A 17109-nucleotide genomic window follows, 5' to 3' on the forward strand; every position below is an offset into this window, starting at 1 on the left:
CTAGAAAAGAAACAATAATGCACACAAGTTCTGCAGAAGAATGATAAGCCACTCAGGATGTGAAAAAGGATTCCTGCCTTCCTGAGAGCTGGTTTAAAGATTGATGTTTCAGAGGGTGCAATAAAAAGTAGTATATTCAAGGTGGTGTTAGCCTGTAAGAAATCAGAAAGGTCCAAACCTTGGCAAAGATCTGGAATGGAGGACCTGTTGAACTCCAACTCACATAATCTCTCACCATTGGCCATGCTAGCTAGGATTCATAGGAATTGAAGTTCAACAACATCTGGAGTACCATGGGTTCCCTGTTCCTGACATAGATATTATACCATAGAAAGATAAATCCCAATGTTTGTTTCCTTGATGGACAGTAGCAGAAATGAACTGTGCACTGGCCCTGCTTTGTCTGTCATCTCATGCATAGAGTACAAAGATTTTTTTTCATATATCAAAACAAAGGAAGTCATCACACACAAAAATGTACATAGGAGAAAAGATAGTAGTGCCCATGGGAGTGATTCAAGCAAATGTGGAGTATAACAAGCAACAACTGATGGATTGACATTTTATTGAGAAATGGGGAGTGGCATTATGGGGATGGTGAATGGATCAATAAACTTCTCATGGGCTGGAAATCTATAAAAGATCTGGCAATCATTTTCTCCAAACTCCATTAAAATAGACAATGAAAGGATATTGAATCAGACATCAGAAGTGTTTAAAGAGGGCAGAGGAACTTTAAAACACATAAAGGCACAAATGACATTATGTTTATGATATTCTGTTTATGGCATGATGGTTTTTAAAAAAGACTATGACAGCAAGATAGGGAGACATGTAACTACTAAGCAACTTTCTCACAGACAAAGAAGTTGATAGCACCATACGATAGAATCCATTATTGCCCATCTAAGATGACAATTGATAGGTGTATGAACAGAACTCTAGATTTGCCTTATATCTTTGTATTGTATTGTATTTTGAGTTGATGTTTTATTCTGAATCACTCTGTGCATGCTCTACTTTAATCTTTGTTTGTGGTGTTCTTTACACTCCTCTGGCATGACTTGTCTTTAAGAAACCCATGCTGGGTCTTAGTAAACACACACACACACCCCTTTATTGTGGTCCAAAATTAGTAATCACAGCATCTTTTTCTAAGCACTCACAGATTGATTGTTTAACTATACTGAAAATACTATAAAATTGTATATAAAACTGTAAATGAAAGGCAGAATCAAAGATAAAGGTTAAACAATGGAACAAGGGGCAAGAAAAACAAGCAATAAAAATCGAATGATTAATAAAATTATAATGAAATCAGGGTATCGCCATGACAATTTATAGCTATCCTTGAAAGCACCTTTGCATGGCTCTTTGCAACCGTGCAAAAGGAGACAACTTATAAGTCACACAAACACGGACCACAAAAGGCACTATCTAACAATAGATAACAGTATCTCTTAGCTTATACCTTTTGGAGTATAACCACAATAAAAAGATATCCAGAAACTTAAAGTGGGGTTCCAAGTACAAAAAAAAACACGCAATATGTAACCTATCTCAGCAGTTCCACAAAGGCATTATACTGAGTCTGAGGATATTGGCAATCAATCATGCCAATAGCATAGTCTGAAAGGAGATAGCCATAAAGGCTTGTCGGAGCTTAGGTAAGGTAAGATTAACTCAATATGAAGATCTACACTGGCCATTTTTATATAGCCAAAAGTATATGAAAAGGATGAACTTAAAATTATTGCTCTATTAGATAGTATTCTTTGTTCAAAATCCTTTTTCTTGAATATTAGAAGTACTCAATGCCCAAAGGTAGTAAAAACAAGTGAGATCTGCAGCAAAATGTTGCCAGTGTGGAGGATTTCTGTTCATACTCTGGCCAGACAGTCAAGCCCATTTACTAATTGATGGATCGATTTCACTTCCCATGAAACACCCCAAAGTGATTTAACAATATAAACAATCTTGTTCCGCAGTTGTGCCTTGCAAAAACCCAATCTTATCCACAGAATTGAAGCTCAGTTAAGTAAAATCCGCATATCTGACAAGATCCAATTCAGTGGGTAAGATCTGATCTTCACAAGGCACAGTTGCAGAACAACTAAACAAGGTATTGGACCCAGGGAAATTAATCAGTACATACTACAATCAAAATATGTGTGGCTGAGCCCTGGAAGCCTGATGCCTGCACTGTATGGAACAGACCTCCTGAAGAGATGATATCTGCAGGAGGTCCTCTTCTGCAAAGCTCGGTAATCAGCCGAGGACAGAAAGGTTCAGGGGTCAGCAAACTTTTTCAGTAGGGAGCCAGTCCACTGTCCCTCAGACTTTTTTTGGGGTGTGTGTGTGTGAATGAATGAATTCCTATGCCCCACAAATAACCCAGAGATGCATTTTAAATAAAAACACACATTCTACTCATATAAAAACATGCTGATTCCAAAACCGTCTGCGGGCCGGATTTAGAAGGCGATTGGGCCAGATCTGGCCCCCGGGCCTTGCCAACCCATGGTTTAGATGATCTTTTAGGAATCCTGGTCCCAAGCCAAATAGGGCTTTTTACACCAGTAACAGTACCTTGAACTTAGCCTGGTAGCTAACTGGTAGGCAGTGTAATTCTTTCAGCAGCAGCATAACATGATGACAATATTCTGCCCCAGTGAGCAATAAAGCTGCTACCTTTTGCACTAGCTGCAACTTCTGGACCAATGCCCACACAGAGGGCATTGCAGTCATTCAGTCTGTAGTAATTCAGGATACTGTGTTCCACACCCCCATTAGTTTCCTGCCCTCTGGCAGTCAGTCAGCATTTCATTGGCACTAAGCATGCTCAAGTCATCATTGACCTACTTTGGGGGTTCCCCTGTAGTTTCCCCACCCTTAGTTATGTTTTCAAGTTCTGTCTGTTGATTGTGCTTGGATTTGGCTACATAGTGTATGTTGACATTGGCAGCTTCATGACATGCAGGTGGTCTCAGGTTCAATCCTTAGCATCTCCAGGTAGAAGAGGGAAAGGCTCTTGCCAGAAACCATGGCTATCCAGTGCCTCTCACCAGGGCTTTTTTCCAGATGGAACTCACTGGAACTCAGACCCATCACCTCTTAGGTGGGTGCCATTGCCATTATAAGAGAATGAGGGGGGTGTTCATGGTGAGTTCCAGCACCTCTTTGTCTAGAAAAACAGCACTGCCTGTCACAGTAGATAGTCCAGAACCAGATGAACTAATGGTTTGATCCAGCATATGGCAGCTCTCTATGTTATCTCTACAGACTCAGTTAACGCCTGCATGTGATGGGTTATAAACAAAAGTTTAAACTAGCTTTACTCATTTGCTTAGCAGATCTGGGACTCGTTCTCAACCAGAGGGCCTCAAAGTAGCTTGGAATAAGCAATTACAGTCAAGTGATTTAAAAAGAAGAAATTAATGGATCCATGAGAAGGAAACAAGCGATTAAACATATTTTTGAAATACTGAACTCTTAAACAAAAGTAAACACCTACAGATGGAGAATGTTTCTCTAAACATATTGGTGTAGTGATTTTTTGGGTTTGGGGTAGAGGAAGAAGTCTGTCCACTTCAGATGCTATGTTGCTTTTGCCAATCTGGTGCCCTCCAAATGCTTTTGAACTTCAACCCCCTTCCACTGCTCAAAACATCCGGAGGAAAAGTAATAAGCTGTTTTATATTGAGTTAGCCTATATAGTTCAATGTGTTGTCTACACTGGTTGGCAATCGCTCAGCAGGGTTTCAGACAGAGGACATTTCCAGTTCTACCTCGAGATGCCAGGAATTTAATATAGGGACCTGCTGCATGTATAACAGATGCTCTATGACTGAGCTACAGCCCTTCCCTCTAGGGTTGGTGAAGGTTGTGCTATGGTGTCTTCCCCACCTCCCTCTCTACCCAAGCTTGCAAACTCTTCGCATCTGCCGTATGTAAGAATCTAATGGTTTACTTGCTGTCAGCTTCATATTAACATAAGGAAAATGTGGAAGGAAAGCACATATTGGTGTTATGTCTGGTGGTATTTTAAGGTTTAGAAATGTGCCTACAATCTATAAGCTACTTAATGTAGCACGGTTGCCTAAAGCTAACATTGCACCATTCGAGTCAATAGAACAGACCCAACTGTTCAATTGTTTTATAGATTGCAGCCTAAAGCTATCTACAGTGTTGTCTCCCCCCCCCCCTTTTTGTGTTCTCACGCACTAGTGGAACTGTTACAATTTATACCATTGACATGGTAATCAATATTGCTCCTCCCCTATTATGAGGGTTAAACGAGGCAAGATGGTAATTGTGAGTAAGCCCACCCGGAACTAAAACAGTTAGACTCTTGGGTTCAAATCACCATTCAGACAGGAAGCTCAGAGGGTGAGTTTTCTGCATCACTATCTCTTAGCCTAACCTGCCTCTCCAGGTTGTTGTGAAGATAAAGGCGGGCAGGGGGGGGAGGCAAACCATGTATGCTTCCTTGACCTCATTGGGGGAAAGGTGAAATATAAGCGTAATCATAAATAAATGAATGAATTTCCAGGTGTTAGCATCATTAGGGCCATGGTGGAAGAAGAGAAAGGATTAACCCATATCCTGGCATGTCACAGTCTTAATCCTGCCTCCTCTTTTCCATGGCAGCTATTTGAATTAAAAACAAAAATCTCAAATCACTTAAAACCCCATCAATGTTACATCTAGTTTGGTTCTAATCCTTGCCATTTCCAGGCAGGGCTGGGAGAGACTCCTGTCTGAAACCCCAGAGAGCTGCAATCAGTGATCATAAACTAGGGGTACCCAAAATGGTGCCCTCTAGATTTATTTATTTTGTACCACAATTCTTATCAGTCCAACCAGTATGGTTAATGACCAAGAGTCATGGGAGTTGTAGTCCAACTATGGGTATATATGAAGAGCACCACATTTGCTACCCCTTGGAGCAGACAAGGCTAAGCCAGATGGACAAATGGTCTGATAAGTTATGAAGAACATAGATGGAGCAAGAGCTGTTCTCAGTCTTCTCTTTCTTTTTGAACACATTCTTCTTAGAATGTGAAGAGGGATTTATTCTTAAATCATTGGGGGAATTGTAGTTCTGGGAGGAAAATAGGAGTATATAAATTATATGGAATAAATAAACAAATCACAATGTTATAGCTGTGCCCAGATCTGAACCTGGGATCTTCTTAGAGAAAAAAGCAACAACTCCGTTAGCACTCCAAGCCTTCTTGAATCATACTGCCCTGTTGTTTGACCCCAACAACTGGTATTTATTTATTATTGCCTTTATAACCCTCCTTTTTCCCAAGGTGGCACACATGGTTCTCCACATTCTGTCTTCACAACAATCCTGTGTGGTAGGTTAGGCTGAGAAAGAGTGATTGGCACAAAGGTACCCAATAAACTTCACAGCTGAGTGGGGATTCCCAGCACTAACCACTACATCACACCAGTTTTTAGTGGAAGATCCTGTCCCTTATCACATATAGAAAAAGCCTCAGGGGGCATCTATGTGCCTCTTAGACAAAGACATCACATTTTCTGTATGAGAGAAACTAGCTTAGGTTTGTAATCCTGTACACACTTATGTGGGAGTAAGCCTCACTGAGCTTACCTCTGCAAAGACTATCTATAGAACTGTCAATCATGCAATAAGGAAGCCATAAACCTCCAACACATCTTGAAAACAGATATGTAAATGGAAGAATTCATACATATGCAGTTGATGGGCATAATCTGTAGCTAGAGAATTTGCATTCATTTTTTCCTGATGTCTTTTCCCTCTTGGAAAGTTCCCTTTCAGAAGGAGGGGGTTCTTTTGCACTATTTTAGTAATATGACATTTCTGATTCAACTGTAGCTGAATTAACTTTAGCTATTTTGCTTGAAATAACTTTAGTTATTTTACATTTCTAATTCAACTTGCAAAAAAAAATAAAAATTCCCCAAGAAAACTTCATAAACTCCCAGAGACGTCTGATAAAAAGAAAAGATGCCAATTGTATTCAGAAAGAATTTGCAGTTTCTCAGAAAACTTTTAAATAGCAAAAAAGTGGATCCAATTGGTTAATTTTATGGTTCTAACACATAACAATTTCTAACAATTTGCATGTCACCCATTCTAAATATCTTTGACTCTTTCAATTAAAGCTACCATTGAGGAATTACTAAAGCAATTTTATGCAATTACTTATTTATAGGCCGCCATGGTACAGAATTAAAATAAGAGGTAACTTATTTAGAGTTTAAAGGTGTGCAATCTCTTACTTTTTTAAAAAATAAAAAGTTACTATTGCTCTAAGAACACAAGAAGCATATGACCAAACAGAACTAATATGACTTTGCATGCACTTGAATTACCTAGGCAGAACATGAAAATATGCCATTTAAAACCTGTTTGGTGGAAATACATATGCTTAGTGAGAAACTGAAATTACAAGGTTCACAAACAATATGCAATTATGATGTCTGGCTTGATCCTCTAAATACTTTTGTAAATGTTAACCTTTGCCAATGCGTTCATGGGTCACCTGGGTGGGGAAACCAATCGATAACAACATTCTATATAGTTTTGAGGAATTCTGTCCCAAAATGAACTGGCAGCCAGTGCAACAACTACGAATTGGATGATATACGCTAATGTTGGACTACTGCTGTTAAAAGGAGGGAGGCTGTCTCGTTCTGCACTAGTGGAATCTACCAGATTATTTTCAAAGACAGCCCCATGCACCCTGCATTAAAATCATCTACGAAGCATGGATGACAGTGGCAAGGTATCTGTCCTCCATTAGCAGGCATTGACAGTGTTAGATGAAGTGGCTTGTTGTGTAGAGCAGGAACATAGCAGGACAGCTCAGTAATGCACCTGGTCCCTACAAGGGTGTGTATCTCTCTGTTGAGAACAGGGCAGTAATCCCACCTATTCCTTTGTGAACAACTCCATGTAGTCTGGATTTTATCAAGACCTTTTCTTATGGGTTTTGTTTTTAGTAAAGGATTTTATTACACAGTCTACATAGATGAGCAAAGGTTATTGGTTGTCACTGTTTCATGGAGAATTTTTTGAACCGTATCCCATTCAAATAGTAAATAGGCCCACATATTTATTTTTCCATTACTGAAATATTGCAAATGTCCAAGGCTACTTGGGGAAAATCATTATAACTATCTGAACTGTTGCTCAGGGTTACAAGGTAACTTAGATGATGACAGTATTGTTTTTGGAAATTGCACAGGCAATTCTGAAACCTCCATGTTAGAAACTTCCACCAAGCAAGTAAATAAGTCGGAGCAGATAATTGTATTTTAATTAGATATAATCAATTTCAGTCAGCAGTGATACATTGATTCTTATTTTCTTGAAAAAAAGTATCTACATCCATATATTTTACCTTCCTTTAGAGTTGATTTCCTGCATTAATTGCTGGCCTGAATATTAACACTTATTTGTGCTTATTTCACACTTATTTTCCATCATTAGAAATGTATTAAAGTGACTATAATTGCAATCTCTTACTAGCTGGTTTTCAAATGAGGGTTCTTATGTGTCATGGACATTATACTGCCTCTCAGTTAATTTCAAATTTCTACTGATGTACAGTTTTCCTTTATTACTTCAGAGCTGGATGGTGGGACCAAACCTTCCCTCACAGCTATTAATTAGGCATTTGCTGTACACTAGAAGGCTAATAAGCCAGAAGCAAATACATTAGACCTCAGTCTTGCAAGGTTTTAAGCACCTTCCCATGAGTTGCTGGGCACTTTCTATTCCAAATTACCCACACTGTGCACTAATGAGCTCCACCATCCTATGCAATTGAACACAAAGGTGTTAAATAATGCCTGTTAAAATGATTGGCTAGGTTTTACTCATAAAAAAATCCAGTATGTCTTTGATGCATCAAGCATATGGGTACAGAATTGAATCACAGGCACCTGGGAAGACTGCAGAGTGCAGGCCATTGATGAGATTATTTGTAGAAACATTTACAAACACTTCCCAAAACACCTTATCAAAAACAAGATTAAGCACAACAACCTCCCAGCCAGAGGCGGAGCTAGCTGCCCATGGGGGCAGGGCGAGTGTCCCGGGGGGCAGGGCGGTGATCTCACCCCTCCCCTCAGGATGACACCCAGGGCGAGCTGCACCTACTGCACCCCCTTCCTCCGCCAGTGCTCCTAGCATGCCATCCACAGAAATTTCACTGAAAAAATTGCATTCCTTTTGATTATTTTCAAATGCCATTTCTTTTCTCATTAATTGATGGAGAATAGTTGAAATAAATGTGGGACAAATCTGTGGCCCTCCAGATGTTGCTGGACTCTAACTTCTCTAACTCCTAGCCAGCACAACCAATGGTCATAGGAAATGGAAACTGGGGGAGGAATTCTTCAAGAACCACTTCTCCCCATATGAACCTACCCTGATATCAACTTCTGAGGCCCTTCTTCATGTGGCTCTTCCATGAGAGGACTGGAAGGTGGCAACATGAGAACAATACTTTTCTGTAGCGGCTCCATCATTATACACCTTTAGGCGCCAAGCAAAAACCAGGCCTTAGGCTGATTGACATCCACTGCCCTTTTAAAATGTGTTCGGGATTATTGGGGAGGGGATTATTGAGTTTTTCCTGTTTTTCTTTTTATTATGTGTTTCGTCTTTTTATATTGTGATTTTATGTTGTGAACCACCCCGAGACCTGCAGTTATAGGGCAGAATACAAATTTCATAAGTAATAATAATAAATTATAATTTTCCATCCTTGCTGCACACTCAGAAGTCTCACTATCTTTTGAGGGAATGTGCACAGAGCAAAACAAAACTCAATGGTCTAACTTGGCAATGGTTGTAACAGACAAGTTGAAACACATGAAATATATTATTCTTTGCATTGAAGGTGCTGAAATATGGGGGCGGGGGAGTTTAAAGTAACTTCTTGCACTCAGCTGTTGAGGGCTCATTTCATCCATGAGCTTCACATAACGAAAGGAAGTTTCTCAGGGATGAGGAACCTACAAGTTGGCTGGGGCTTATGGGAGGTAGAGCCCAACAATAACCCTGTTTTAAATGCTGCAGTCAAGGACAACTCTTTCAGCTTCTGTCATTCTCCTACCTCGGGGGCTGTGAAGTGATGCTTCGGAAGCCCGTCCTCCATCTCCACAGTGACTTTGGTCAAACGGAAGGCACTGGTCACCTTTTCCTGCCACTACCTCATAGTTTTTGGTCAAATCCTTGGTTTCACTGAGAGATTTCACCTTGTAAACTCTTCTGGTATTTGTATCTGACAAGTAAAGGGATTCTGATACTGGGTCCATGGCTAGGTAGTACTTGTGAGCTGGACTTGTGCTATTGAGAAAAGGAAGGAGAAACACAAAACAATAATTAGTTACTGTAAGAACAAACTCTTCACCTTCTGGGATGTCTTTTCACACCGAATCATCTCTCCCCGCCCTTTAAGTCATCATTTTCATATCAAGGGCTGCAATTCAAAATAAAACCCACATATTATATGGAAGTGAAAAGTTGCTACACTGTAGGGCACTGTATGGCAACTGGCATGGAAGGATTCCTGCAGGAAGCATAGAAAGCATGTGGTACTTCTCTGTATATAACTGACATTGCTGGACTTCATATCCCATCAGTCCTACAAACTATGACCAGTGGTGAGGGATGATGCATGCTGCAGTTCAGCAACATCTGGAAGGCTACAGATTGCCCATCCCTGCACCAAGATATGGTTATTCTTCAAGACATTCTCAATGATCTCAAACTCAATGTATTGCCAGCTGGAAAATAATAATAATAATAATAATAATAATAATAATAATAATAATAATAATAAAAAAACAACCCAACCCACTTTCTAAAAATTCACCACAACTTCAGAAGAATTTCTGATACCTCAGTAACAGTCTTCAAAATATATTTTCCTTTCTGGCAAATCTAAATTAATAAATAAAAATATTATGTACTAAGCTTGGATTCTAGAACAATAGGCAAATAGGATCCTAGAATGCAACAACTGGTTGGCCTGCAGGAAAAGACCAATCAGGCTCCAAGAGGGAAGCAGAATCAGCCAATCAGACGGGACTCATTGTGTAAATAATGTATATAAAAGCCTGAGGTTTGGGGGCCAATTCAAATCACTGTTTTACAAGCTGCAATAAAGAGCATGAAATCACCACAGGACTCCGAGTATATTTCAAAGAATGCCTGGGAGAAGGAAAAAATATCTTGACCAGGTGAACTTTCTTGCTGAGGGAACTCCACAGTTGTTGCACCAATAATGAAATAAAACCACATCCTTCTTATGAATTTATATCTCACCCTTTAATATAAATGTTTTCCAGGGCTGCTTGATGCATTATGATAAGGGAAACCATCAAATTATTGGCTGGTAGGCTATATTTTACCCATCCAAAAGTCAAAGGTTTTTGACACCCACCCATATTTCTGAAATCTCCACCCCCACAAGCAAGAGGCATTATTATCACAGTTCAATGACATATTCCAGTCAGAACAAAGCACTCAATGAGGGCACAGAGCAGAAGCAGTAGGAGATATGGCCTGGTGAGGTGCGTGGTGCCTGAACAGAGTCCCAAGAGTCATACAGAGGGGTCTAGAAGCCCACATTTGGCCCTTTGTTCTGAAGTTCTCTACTCCTGACTTTAAGGGACACACTATTATATCTTCTCCAATACAGTGGTGCCCCACAAGACGAATGCCTCGCAAGACAAAAAACTCGCTAGACGAAAGCGTCTTGCGTTTTTTGCAAGTTTGTTTCCTTTTTCTTAACACCGTTAATACAGTTGCGACTTGACTTCGAGCAGCAACTCATAGAATGCGGTGTGGTAGCCTTTTTTGAGGTTTTTGGCGATTTTTGAAGCTTTTCCAAAAAATTTCCGACACCGTGCTTCGCAAGACGAAAAATTCGCTAGACGAAAAAACTCGCGGAACTAATTAATTTCGTCTTGCGAGGCACCACTGTATTTTGAATAGGAACCATTGCAGCTTCTTACTCCTGTTTATGTTTTTATTATATGCAAAATAAAAAATAATATATATTTTTTAGAGCGCCAAGTTTCAGACTTAATCTGGGACTTCTACTAATACATTTCTTTGTTTATCCAGTTATCAGCTGCTATTGGGAATGGCCCCCTGTTTCTTTAATGCACTTGCAACAAGTAGAATTATGACCATTAACCACTTTATGAAGTTTATTTGGGGTTATGTACTGCCATGCAATGTTAGGGTCCTTTAGGCTGGCTGATGTAATCACTGGGCTTCCTCCTTGTGGATGGGCACACAAGCAAGCAAGCAAGCATAATGACAGTGATTTGTGGTGGTTCAGATAAAGCTGGATCGGCTTGATTCAAAAGTTTTCAATTGCAGGGGAATGAGAGTGTGAGAAATAAGCAATCAACTCAAAGAACAATCATTAACAAATAACAAATAAGAAGCATGTACTCAAGCATGGTGCTTGAATGATGCTTTCTGCTGATTAGCAGCTTTATATATTATCTCAAGAAGATAGCAGGATTGCTCTCAAGTCTTTGAATAGCTTGGGGGAGTGGAATCGTCCAGTTCCAGCTGTTTTTCCTCAAAAAAATATTTGATTAGTGCATGACCTAAGGAAAGCTTCTTGGCTTTTTCTCTTCTCAGCAAGAGCTTCCAACAAGAACAGCTGGAACAAGTTCTTTTGCAACAGTATTCCCAACTAAGAACGACGTCAATTATATAGATAACATATTTATGTGTTCCTGCTAAATCCCAGTGTCAGCAGACTGTAATCCTTTCCATGCAGCCATGTGCAAGCATGCTTCTGTTACACCGAGGCCACTCAAGTGAAGGTGTTGCAAAGGACTTAAATATCAAGTATAATACAAATTTTGCTAACGTAGTGCCTTCCAAGTGATCCCATCAGTGGTTCATGATTTAAGGGCGATTAGTTCATCTCAGGCAAACATGCTTACAAGTTCCATTCAGCCCTTGATACTCAATGTGGCAATGTCAGCTTACAACTTAACAACTTCTTAACATCTGAAGAGGACTCATGTTGCCACATTTATGAAATAATCAATATAAGTGTTTACCTATAGGTTTTGTGCCCAGTTCACCACTTAATTTGCTACTTGTTACACTCACATTCACACTTTAGTCATGTCTTGTACATTGGGGTTACCACCCTTGGCCCTCCACATGTTGCTGGACTCCAAATCCCATCATCCCTGACCACCAGTCATGCTGGCTGGGGGTGACTGGAGCTTTCCAATAACATCTGGAGGTCCACAGGTTCCTTATCTTTGTTATAGATTTTGTTAATATATAATTTGCTTCATCTCATCTTGTCTGAATGGGATTTCATTTGTAAGAACTCAAAACTTGGTGGAATATGGTCTCTATCATTGAATGGTATAATGGGGTGGGGGTACTAAACAGACCTCCAATTGGTCATGTTGCTACTGCTTACTGGGTGGCAGAAGGAAAGGGGCAAGGAACTGGTGAGGTTAGCATGGTGGAAATGCACAGGCAGAGTCCATTTGGTGCTTCCAGAGGTGCATTTGCATCACACTAACTTTGGCAACACCTTGTCTCTCCCCCTTTACCACCTGGTAACAGCAGCAACACAACCTACCAGAGGTCAGGTGAGCACCACCACCTCATCCCACAATCTACTATTGCTGTTCTCCAATCTGCATTTTAAATTTCTCCATAATTCAAGGATTTGTTCTCCCGAAAAAAGTTACACCTGTACAAATACAATATCCATGTTTTGTGTTGTTGACTGGGGTGAGCATTTCAATTACTTGTATCTATAATCACCACAATCCAGATGTGGACCCAACACTCAGATGCAGGTGGAAGTTGATAGGTGGTGACTTTCACCAATATATGTTGGCAAAATACATTACAGATATGAGCTCTCCGATGCAATTCTGCGCTACACACATTTTCTCAATAATGAGACAACAATATTACACAGGAGCTGGCAAGTAAACTGCTCATGTTTTTAAAAAGACTTAAAGTAACCAGCCATATGAAATCAGCACAGTAAAGGAGATCACACTGAGTATACACCTCTGGTTAAACATTAATCTGGTTAACACTGCCATCTCTATTGCTAGCTCCATTCTCACCACCTTTGCACGATAGACTATATTCCAGCAACACAAAAGTCAGAGGTCATCCACCCCCTCATGTTTCTTCCTCCATTGAGGCAAGCAAGAGGCATAATCATAGTTCAGTGACTCAAAAGCACTAAAGGACGAAGACAAGGAGCTGGGTCAGTAAAAGTTTCTGCCTTGAGCAAAGGCATGATACAGAGACAGGCCATAAGAGCAACCTTTGACCCTCGGGCTTGAGGTCCCCCATACCTGATCTAGTCTTTAATTTTATGCTTCTAATCACCAACATTCAGCATAAGGGTATAAGGAGTCAGTGACTTCCATCCCAACCTGTTTCTGTTCTGCTGCAATTCAGCTTTGCTAAAACCTGTGTTATTCTTGCTATCCTCTATGGCTGAAATGAACCTCATTGCATTTCAATGAAAGGGAAAAATTACAAATGCAGAAAATTAAATGGCTCAATTATTTATGTAACATTGTCAGACTAAAAACAACAACATTGAATGATGGTGTATGTTCATATTATTTCCATTTCTGACTTCAAACATGAGAATTCTGGAAATGTATTGTGGAACTGAGGTCAGAATTCCATTTCTGACCTTGAATATGTAAACTATGGCATCTTCCACTCCCATTTCCATTTCTGATGGAATTCTCTTACACCCCCAATTATATATCACAACAGTTCTATTGTTATGCTTTTCAGCTTTCATTCCAGAGAGCAATGAAAGCAATTAAATTCCTTTTAATAAAATGAAGCCTGGTGTGGCAATTGCCACAGTGTGAAACCTTTGGCAATTTGCTGTTGTATGTCAGTTTTTATGTCTCTCAGCCAAGTGGGCAACTCCAGTTCAATACCTTTGTCAAATCTATGTAATACCTGTCTATATTACTGATTAATTCTAGAGCCAAAAAGGAAAATTAAGAGTGATAACTTTTACGAGCTTACATTGATGCTTAACTTCTTCAATGATATCACCCGTATTTTTGCCAATATGTAAGTTTATACTGCTGTCAAGGGAGTTCTGATAGAGGGTCAGGTAGAATATTGAACTTCCATAATGAAGAATTATTAGAAGAAGCATGTGGAATTAAGAATTTGTTAATTAGAGATGGCTGCTGCAATGTATCTATTATCATCCATCGCCAACACAGTTTCCTTATAGTTGCTGACTACAAGTTAGTTTGGTTCAGGGCAGACATTGGTCACATTACTTGACCAAGAAGACAAAACTGAGCAATGCAATAAGAGAGTGATTCTGAAGGAAAAGGGGCAGAAATAAAATGAGGGATCAAGAGAAGTCACAGGATTCCACTCTAAATCATGCAAAAATAGGTAGCTCTTGTTGGTAGATGAATTAGCTCCTCTCATTAGGGTGGTAGCCAAGCAGTATTAGGTCTTTTTAATGGAGAATTGTGTGCCCTCTACGTGACATTAAATTTTTTTTGGGGGGAGGGAGGAAACTTCTAAAACTAATTCATTGAAATACACTCATTTAGATTCCATGCACTTGTAGCCCCTGCTTCCAGCATCACTAATGACCTTAGAAGTTACTAGCTTGAGTCCATCAGATTAATCATATCAGAAAGCCAATTAAGACAGCCAGGTATGGCTGCATTGGTTGTCCAAAAATTGTACACTCCTCCCAATAGCAGCCTGTGTGGTGGGGCAGTGTCAAATATAGGGATGTCATAGACTTTCAGTGGGAATTACCGATGTTCGCTTATTCATCCCATATCCAGAACAGAAATAACATAATAAAGCATAATAATATAATTAATTACAGTGGTGCCCCGCAAGACGAATGCCTTGCAAGACGAAAAACCCGCTAGACGAAAGGGTTTTCCGTTTTTCGATGCGCTTCGCAAGACGAATTTCCCTATGGGCTTGCTTCGCAAAACGAAAAAGTATTGCAAGTCTTGCAATTTTTCCCCCTTCCCCCCTTTTTCTAAGCCGCTAAGCCGCTAATAGCCTTTTAGCCGCTAAGCCTTTAATAGCTGCTAAACCGCTAATAGCGCTAATCCGCTAAGCCGCTAATAGGGTTGCTTCGCAAGATGAAAAAACCGCTAGACGAAGAGACTCGTGGAACGGATTAATTTCGTCTTGCAAGGCACCACTGTACATACATTTCTGACACAATGGACAGCTAAGACGAATAATGTAGTTTTTGCCCAAAGCCTAACTGCAGCGGAACAGAAATAGCACTGCATGTGATGTACTTGGGGTAGAACAGAGACTGATGCCTTCTTCTATCCCTAGTCAAAGAGCTGCCACACCTGAGACAGGTGTTGCTGCAGCTTACCTGGATGGGTCAGGAGTGAGGGCAGAATTTACCAGACTCCAAAATACATATATATCCTTCTAATTTAGGTATGAATTCAGAAGCTACAGAAACACTATGTACATAGCATTTTTAAATAGCGTTCCCTCATAATTACCTCTTTATTTAAGCCAGTTGTGACAAATCGAGTCCATCCTTAAAGAGGGCATGTATTGCGGTGAGACCTGGAAACCGACACCCTGTGTTGTGGGTGGGTACGATTGGTCAGCCACAACATCTGATTGGTAGGTCCCTCGTAGCTGGGTGTAATCTGACCAATGGGACGCAGTCTAAATGGTTCGAGGGACCTATTTATGCCCATGCACGTGACCCAGAGCTTCCTCTTTTGGTGCGTGCATTCGGAACACCCGCCCACCTCTCCCTACTTTTAGGCTGTTGCGCGTGATCTTGCTATGCCATTGTCTGTCGTCTGTCATTGGGACAGGGGCACGGCAGGAATTTTCCCCACTTGGCTGATTGGCTGTTGCCATTTGGGTTTCGCCTACTGCGTAGCAAATTGTCACAACTTGTAAGGTTGCGGATAGTCTCTGGTTCAGGTGATAGGGATGGGAAAACACTCTCGCCATCCCTATGTGAAGGGTATTCCGTTAAAGGAATCCAGGGACTCAATGGTTTGGTCAACCCCTGAGAGGGGACTGGGCCCGTGCCTGAGTCCAGGGGGACATCTGGGTGGCAGAGATAGCCTGTTCCCAGCTTTCCGCTTATCCAGGCGTTCATCCTTGGCTGACCTGTGCTGGAACCCTGGGTCAGCACTACCTGCATGGCAGGGAACTAGTCGAACCAGAGCCTATGCAACCACTCACTTTCTGTAATCAATAAAGTTGTGGCCTAAATTCTGCCAAAAACCAAAACCAAAATTTGAGTCAAGTGTGAATTTATTTAGGGGGGAAGTTTCTGGGTCTGAACATGCAATGCAGTTTGGCAAATAAGTACGGTAATTATTGCTTATAATCAATACACAGCATCACTTTTGGGGGCAGCAATTTGACAAGCAACTTAACTATGGACAGAAGCAATTTTTAAAAATAATGACCACACTTTGGAAATTCTGTTGCAGAAGAGAATTAAACATTTTGTTAACAAATAGCATATGGGGAAAAATGTACCCTCCCCCTTTCAATTTAAGGCTTAATGCACTTTTGAAAAACAAAAAGCAAATGGAAAATATTATTATAGCAAATTGTATGCATGCAGGACAGTTTAATGTTAAGCCTTGGTTGCAAAAGATAACAAAGATAATTTGATACAAAAGAGTATTTACTTATTTAGTAAATTTCTACCTTGCCTCATCATTTACTTAAGCCCCTAGAATGAGGTTCAATTAAAAATACGCACTTAAACCACAAACAAAAATAAGGCAATAGTAACCCTTTAGATTATTATCTTTTTCAAAAACAAAGCTGTAATCTTACCAACAAATTAGAGGGGTAGCCACGATCCTGTGGGCACCTTCCTACAATCCTATGCATGTCTACCCAGAAGTAAAAGGTAAAGGTAAAGGTACCCCTGCCCGAACGGGCCAGTCTTGACAGACTCTGGGGTTTGTGCGCCCATCTCACATCTAGAGGCCGGGGGCCAGCGCTGTCCGGAGACACTTCCGGGTCACGTGGCCAGCGTGACAACGCTGCTCTGG

General features: G+C 40.4%; 1 protein-coding gene across 14 annotated transcripts in view; it reads right to left on the reverse strand.

Moving 5' to 3' along the window:
* TENM1 (teneurin transmembrane protein 1) overlaps positions 1-17109 on the reverse strand; it is a 392346-nt gene that overhangs the window by 69968 nt on the left and 305269 nt on the right. For all 14 annotated transcript variants that reach the window (XM_082208504.1, XM_082208503.1, XM_082208513.1 and 11 more), the window contains one exon: positions 9123-9355. In XM_082208504.1, coding sequence (XP_082064630.1) covers positions 9123-9355 — 233 coding nt within the window. The remainder of the gene's footprint in view (positions 1-9122; positions 9356-17109) is intronic.

Source organism: Podarcis vaucheri, assembly GCF_965113315.1.
Source record: "Podarcis vaucheri genome assembly, chromosome: Z".
NCBI lineage: Eukaryota > Metazoa > Chordata > Lepidosauria > Squamata > Lacertidae > Podarcis > Podarcis vaucheri.